At 27.1% G+C, this 7,626-nt stretch overlaps 1 protein-coding gene across 6 annotated transcripts; it reads left to right on the plus strand.

Moving 5' to 3' along the window:
- The first annotated feature begins 1,150 nt into the window (after positions 1-1,150).
- On the plus strand, positions 1,151-6,929 carry LOC136988281 (neuronal growth regulator 1-like). 6 transcript variants are annotated; one of them, XM_067286164.1, is made up of 8 exons: positions 1,151-1,245; positions 1,370-1,482; positions 1,557-1,844; positions 3,638-3,919; positions 5,205-5,321; positions 5,462-5,561; positions 5,652-5,933; positions 6,835-6,929. In XM_067286164.1, the coding sequence occupies exons 6-8, from the start codon at positions 5,495-5,497 to the stop codon at positions 6,837-6,839; spliced, it is 354 nt and encodes a 117-aa protein (XP_067142265.1). In that variant the 5' UTR covers positions 1,151-1,245; positions 1,370-1,482; positions 1,557-1,844; positions 3,638-3,919; positions 5,205-5,321; positions 5,462-5,494; the 3' UTR covers positions 6,840-6,929. The 6 variants fall into 6 exon arrangements, 3 of the variants coding, with proteins under 3 accessions (XP_067142265.1, XP_067142264.1, XP_067142267.1); XR_010882742.1 differs by lacking the exon at positions 6,835-6,929 and having other exon boundaries at positions 5,205-5,561; positions 5,652-5,700; XM_067286163.1 differs by lacking the exons at positions 5,652-5,933; positions 6,835-6,929 and having other exon boundaries at positions 5,462-5,489.
- The last annotated feature ends 697 nt before the right edge of the window (positions 6,930-7,626 follow it).

Here is a 7,626-nt window from a genome sequence, read left to right on the forward strand (position 1 = left end):
CACATAGTGACAATATCGAGCACATATTTCAGTTTTCCAAGTTTTTAAAAACTAGAACAGTTTTAGAATGGTTTTAAAATACAGGGTGGGCCAACGAAAACGAAACGGCAGAGTGTTCGTGTTCGTCCAAGCAAATCGCTCGGACAGGTCGATTTTATTCTCGAGGGGACATCTTTTGCAATAAAGTTTTTGCGATTCTGAATACAACAGACAACAAAAAATTTTAAAAACTCATTTATTTTGTATTAACTAAACAAACATTTATTTCGAAAAAAAATGTTTGTTTAGTTAATATTCAGATTCGCAAAACTTTATTGCATAAGATGTCCCCTCGAGAATAAAATCGACATGTCCGAGCGATTTGCTTGGACGAACACGAACACTCTGCTGTTTCGTTTTCGTTGGCCCACCCTGTATATTCATTCATAAAAACAAAAGTTTTTATTAAAAAATGAAGACTATACCAGTTTCAGTCTGTCTTTAAAATTTATTATTTAATTTTATTCAGGAGCTGATAGTTGACGACTTGAAGATAAAATACTAAAAATCTTCATTTAAAAAAAGAGACCGACTAGATACGTTTAAAAAATACAATACACATAATAAAATGACTTTCTTAAGTAATAAATAAGAAGAATTCTTTACGTAAATGCCTATTAAAATCATCAAAAAGTTACATTTTAATCAAACTTTGCATATACCTCAGTTTTTGTTATTTTTTATGTATCATTTTTTATTTCAGTTTTGATGTGCGTGTGTTTATAATTAACTTTATTAAAAGTAAAAGCTTTAAAATTTTAAAAGTGTATTTTTTGAATCCAGTGAAAACTAGTGTTTAATTTTGTGTATTTATTGCATATTTTAAGCAAAGGTCGAGAATCCTCTATCTTATAACATGACCGCCATCTTTGTTTTTCGGATGTTAACTCCTGTTAAAATGGAATTAATTATATGTTGTTTTTATTATTTAGATACAAATATTTATATAAGTATAGAAATAAATGAATGTACAATAAATACAACATTTGTAACTGTACGATATACACTCTTGAAATCTCTCTATAGCTTAGAATTTCATTGGCTAAAAAATTTAAGATAAAAATGTTTTAATATTAAGATTTTAGTTCTTGAATTATACACTTTCGGCGCTGCAGTTTTGATTTTAAATTCAATGTATTACTTGAAGACGAAGGTAGTATTGTATGTATTCTTCTGCAGTTGTCTTTCTTAGCGGCAAGTTTTCAGGTAAATGTTCTGTTTTGAATAGCAAAACATGTTTATAAATGATCTTTCATTAAAATTTCGATTTAAAAACTTGATTTGAATAGAAATTTATGAACATCAGAATGTATTCTTTCTTCTTTTGAAGAACGTCCGAATATTTTGAAAAGTTATCACCAGAGGTCCTCTTCGAAATGTTCCTTTGCTATAACTCGATTTTTTTTAATTTAATTATCTTGTGGAAATTTTACAGTATTGACTGTAAGTATAATAGAAAGAAAAAAAAAGAAAATATTTTTAAAACTTATTTCAAATATTTTTTATCTTTATTTTAGCCGCGGTTGCGCCAAAAATTAAGCCGTTTTACTTCTCAAAATCTGTACACGAAGGACAAAGGGAACAAGTAATATGTTCTGCTATAACTGGCGATCTTCCATTAACTTTTATTTGGAAAAAGGATGGAGTCACCGTTGAAAATTTTCATGACATTACTCTTGTATCAAATGACTTATTTTCAGTCTTGGTTATTGCGTCAATAAAAGCAGAGAACGTTGGAAATTACACCTGTATTTTAAAAAACGCTTTTGGTTCCGATACCTATACAGCATCCTTGGTTATGAAAGGTATTCAAAAATAGTTTGCCATGTTTTAAAATATTATTTATAAGATATACTTTTTATATAAATGAAGATAAACTATATTCAATTTATTCAAAATTTTTATGTGAAAACTTATTCTAATTATTAATCATGTTAAACTGATTGAAATGAATATATAACATGATTAATAATTAAAATTTATTCTAACAAATTTATTTCATTATTCATGTATCATTGAATCAATGGTCTTTATTGATATTCGCATTAGAAGAGGACAGCGATGAAAGAATATAGTAACATCCATGTAATATATTATAAATTGTAATAATAATCAAACAATACATCCGGATTCTTATCGGGCTATAATAAAATCCGACAAGAATTCGGCTATATTGTTTAATTATTAATATATATTGGGTATGGTTTTATATTATTAATTACTATCATTTAAATGATACAAATGAATAGCTTTATAGAGAAAAGGTTTGCTATTATAGAATCTTCTAAGATTGCATTTTACAGAGGAGAAAAATATTTTTTTTTACTTTATTAAATCGAATTTTTAATGAGAGTAATGATATATTTTCTAATGCGTTGAAAATTTCATGTAATTCATAGTGTGTCGAATATTTGTTTTGATCTATAAAGAAGAAAACTTTGGTTTATACAATTCATTTGAATTTTGCAATATTGTACGCTGTATGAATAAAATCAGTTAGTAATGGTGAGATGTGGGAAAAAGTTCCGATCAAATTATGCAAATAACAATATCACAAGAATTCGGTTGATTTTATTAAAGCTTCTTGTCCTTTAATTATTGTATGATTTAAATCATATGATTTAATAAATTAAGGACTTATCATATAGAAACATATTTTACAAGATGGACGAAATAAGTTCAACTTAATTCGTCCATCTTGTAAAATATCTTCTTGTATGATAAGCTCTTAATTTATCAAATTATATAATTTAAGAAATACATGAATTAGGATTTCTCTCGAACTCTGGGTGTCCATCAGTGGTCGAATGGATAAAACCTCGGACTACTGGTAGTTGGCTCCGGTTAGCGCTTGACAAACTTCCAGCTGTCCACGTGGAATTTTCCGGGTTTTATTCACGTATCTAAACTTAAATAAAGGCCAATTTATCATAGAAAGTTCTTTCGACAGGCACTTTCTCGAATTAAGCTCAATCCAATCTAACTCGGATCCATTATTCAATCGACAAACCGCAAAATAAGATAGAGCTTAGCGAAAATATTAATTAAAAATGTTATACTTGTAATTATTACTTTTTTATTTTTATTTTTCTCGTTTATGAAAAATGCTTGTCTCATCACATATTAAACGAAGTTCTAAAAAAGATTTTATCTAAATTGAAATGATGTAAATCCCAATATTTATTTCATATAATTTCGAAAATGGTCGCTAGTGGCGTTCCAGTTAGAAAGCTTTCATTGTTAAAGAATTATAACTGAATTTTGAAATACTACAAACAATTTACAGCATATTTTAGGCAAGAGTTTAGATATTGCCGTATAAATAAGATTTACATGCAGACTTTCATTGTTGTAAATGAAAATGTATAACGTTATTTTAAATGTTTAGAGTTTATTTTCTATTATGACTATGCATTTGCCTTTGTGAAAGGAACCAACGAAGATGATTATTAGAATGATTAACTTTTTATCGTTGATCATTTTTTGGAGTTTTGCCGAAGGTAAGATGTGAACATTATTTTGATAATGAATAATTTGATTTATTTAAACATTACATAAGTTTGTGTTTATATTAACGTATTTATACGTGTATCTACAGGTTCAACAATTCCGAAAATTATACCTTTTCATTTTATGAGTACTGTGCAAGAAGGAGAAAGGCAACAAGTAATGTGTTCTGTTGTTGCTGGTGATCCACCTTTCACATTTACTTGGAAAAAAGATGGTGCAGAAATTTCAAAATCAATAAAAATAAAAATGGATGAGTTATATTCGGTTCTAATTATCCCATTTGTGCGTTCAGAAGATATAGGAAATTATTCCTGTATCGTTCAGAATGAAGCAGGAATTGATCAGTATACAGCTGCATTATATATGAAAGGTGAGAATTTTAAAAGTTAATCTGTTGACTACCTAAAGATAATATGAAAACGATTTAATAAACTTGATCTCAGTTGCATATAATTAATCATTTTAAATAAATATGCATTTAAACTGTAATCCACATTTCAGAATGAATATGAAACCAAAATATAAAATAACAATACTACATGATTTAATTAAAATATAGATTTGTTTACAAAATCCTCTAATATTCAAAACTCCACTAATATTCAATCGAAAATAAAGCTGAAATACAAATATCTTGTATATTTTCTACAGCTTAAATGTGAACTAACAACAAAATTTCATGAAGTGACTATTAAATGTGCCATGGAACGCGATCGTATTTCGTAAATTGATATATATATATATTTTATATTTCTACAATAAATCACTAATAATTTTGATTCATTAGAGAAAGATTCGCTTCGTACGATATTAAGATTTGACATCAATAACTTTGTATCGTTTTCTTTGGATGAGAGTTTCAAATTTGATGATGTTTTATCAATAAATCCTTGGAATATGTTTAAATTGGATTAATTTTATACTTTTATACTAAAAAATTGAATACAACACAATGTCTGAAATAAACTTTTTACAATCAAGTTTACGTGAAATTTTCATAATTTCCGTTTATATGGAATATATTGCTTGTTTATTGATTAGCATTTTGTTATTGTAAACAATAAATAAATTTGCAATACATAGACTAGAAACATTTAATTTTTAGTTCGTTCAAATTTTACATTTAGAGTTTACATTTTGAGATTAATTTGTCATTGTTCTATGTTAATATATTCAAGAGGAAGAAAGATGATAAAACTTTTTGAATAATAACTAATTTCATGTAAAACTAGCAATGAATTTTATTCTGTAATAATTCCTTTAATAAACCCGTTACATTTCGATAATTATATAGGTATTACAGTACATTTTGTGAATTTTCTAGTTATTCGACAGCATCGATTTTAAAAATATTTTACAATATTTTTCGAGGCAGTTATCAAAGAAAAAGTCTATAATTATTACCAGTTATAGATAATGGATTTATCCATTTATAATAATAAACATACATTTAAAGTTTCAACTTGTGCGTTACATTTTGCGCTATACAAATACCAGTTATCTGATCTTTTGTGTAAAAGTTATTTTTTTAAAAAAATTGGATTTATTCAACATATGGATTCTTGAATTTTATTTAAGGTAATGTTTTGGAAATCAAATTATGAATATTTCCCACTGTATTCTGTTCGGAAATAAAAATATTTCCTTAATGTCAGTTTATATAGCAGTCGCTAGTGGCGTTCCTGTTAGCTATACCCGAAAGTCTTTGCTGTTGGAAGATTTTAAAACTATCACATATTTTGATTTGTATTCTTGATAATTCGTCTATTTTGGTAAGGATTTTTAAACATATAATTTCAAGTAATTATAAATAGATCTTTTGAAATCGTATGTGAAATATGCAAATTCTTATTTTATGTCATTACAATGTCCATTATTCTTTGTATCTGAATGCTTTACAATACTCCAATAGTTCTCGAATGAGTTTCGAGAGGTCGCCACCGAAATGTTTTTACGGATGATAAATTTGGTAGTCTGTTTTCTTCACATTTGGAATTTGAAAATAGTGAAAGGTGAATAGATACTTCTTTTTAATAGTTATATTTCTACATAATTTAATTTGCTTAAAAAGTAAGTGAATGCTTATGTTTTATGGCTTTTAGGTAATAGTATTCCAAAAATCATGCCTTTTCAATTTTTGTCAACTGTTCAAGAAGGACACAGGCAACAGATAACGTGTTCTATAGTTGCGGGAGAGCCACCTTTTGTTTTTACATGGAGAAAAGATGGAAAAGAACTTTCTAAGTATATAGAAATTAAAACTGATGATTTATATTCGTTATTAATTATTCCTTCTGTTCGAACGGAAGATATCGGAAATTATACATGTCTTGCAAGCAATGCTATAGGAACCGATAGTTATACTGCTGCACTTAAAATGAAAGGTATACAAATTATTTTATTAGAAATATAAGCAGCTATATGTTTACGTAGACATTACGCTAGTTTTTATGAGTTTAATAAGTTTTATGGTTATTTATATAAATCCGTTATTTCTTAATTCACTGAATTTACTGATGAGATTTTATATTGGGATTACAGAATTTTACTAATGAAAATCTTATTTGTAAAACACGTGTTTTATAAGTGATTGTTTTGCATCTTATCTGTTTAGCTTCATATTTTAAAAATGTTAATTTTCATTTATTAATAGTAGTTTTTATAATTGTTGTCACTTCGTGTATATATTAATTAAGGGTGGGTATTTCATAGCACATTGGATATATGGATGTTATTTTGCTACATAAAAGCAGAAATATTTCTCAATAAATAGTAAACATTGATGATAATTATGCCATACTATAAAAAGCATATGCATGCAGATTCGAATTTTCAGAATTTATCACAATTTATAAAAAGGTGAAATAATGAATAATAGAACAATTTCATCCAAAGTAAAGCATTTGCATATATTTATTCGTGAAAATAATTTCAAATTTGTTTAAAGTTGTATGAAATTATTTTTCAGCTATTGTGCTCATTTTCACTTAAGATATCTTTAAAAAATTTCGAATTAAATTGGAATTAGTTCCAAAATAAACCACTAGTGGCGTAACAGCTTTGATACGACCAAAAACATTACACTACATAAAACTAAACGGGTAAGCGAGTAGTGGAGGAATTTTCAGGTAGGCTATGATTCATACCTACAATCATTTATGTGAATATGATATTCAGAAAGATGTATAAACTTTAATCATAAGAATCTTTAGTGATTTTGTAATTATGAATTGCATTTTCTGTTCTGCTTATTGTTAATAGTTATTCTTGACTTGTTTCCGTTAGAATAACCAGAGGGCGCCTTCGAAAATGTTCTTTTGCGGCACATTCATTTATCTGCTTTTAAATGTTTCGTGGTTATTTTTTCAGATTGTAAATAGTAAGTTCTGCATTATTATAAAAGAATCGAGATTAGGATGATTTTATTTCTCGTGGAAGTGACTTATCAGAGAATATTTTCTAGGCGAAGTAGTTTCTCCTGAAATAAAACCATTTTATTTTTCAACATCTATACAAGAAGGGAAAAGACAGCAAATCACGTGTTCCATTGAAGCTGGTGATCCACCGTTACATTTTATTTGGAAAAAAGATGGTAGCGATGTTTCTAGAGAAACATTAATCAAATACGATGACCTGTATTCAATATTAATTATACCTTCGGTTCAGTCGAAAGATATTGGAAATTACACTTGCATTGTGAAGAATGCAGCAGGATCCGATTCCCATACAGCTTCTTTGATTATGAAAGGTAAACATCATTTGATAAATTAGAATATTTCGTGTTATTTCACAATTTTTTATGCTTATATGAATTATACTTTGCAATCACTTTTAATTGAAAGTACTTTTGCGAATGAAACCAAACAAGATAGTTTTAAAATATGAAATAAAGCAGGTGTTTTAAACAACCAGATAATAGAATAAAATTTTATAGATGTGTCTTTAATAATGAACATTAAAATTTTTTGAAATATTCAATTTTCGATTAGTAAATTAATATTATTTTTTAAAATGCGAAATATTTCGAAAATACCAATATTACAATTGTAATCAAATAGTTCTAATAATGTGGAAATC

Source organism: Centruroides vittatus, unplaced genomic scaffold (genome assembly GCF_030686945.1).
Source record: "Centruroides vittatus isolate TY-2023 unplaced genomic scaffold, ASM3068694v2 scaffold_324, whole genome shotgun sequence".
Taxonomy (NCBI): Eukaryota; Metazoa; Arthropoda; class Arachnida; order Scorpiones; family Buthidae; genus Centruroides; species Centruroides vittatus.

Coding starts and splice junctions, on each gene's coding strand:
- LOC136988281 (XM_067286163.1), top strand. CDS start 1,416: ATGTTCCTTTGCTATAACTCGATTTTTTTTAATTTAATTATCTTGTGG. Junction 1,483..1,556: donor GAAATTTTACAGTATTGACT/GTAAGTATAATA, acceptor TCTTTATTTTAG/CCGCGGTTGCGCCAAAAATT. Junction 3,920..5,204: donor AGCTGCATTATATATGAAAG/GTGAGAATTTTA, acceptor CCTTAATGTCAG/TTTATATAGCAGTCGCTAGT.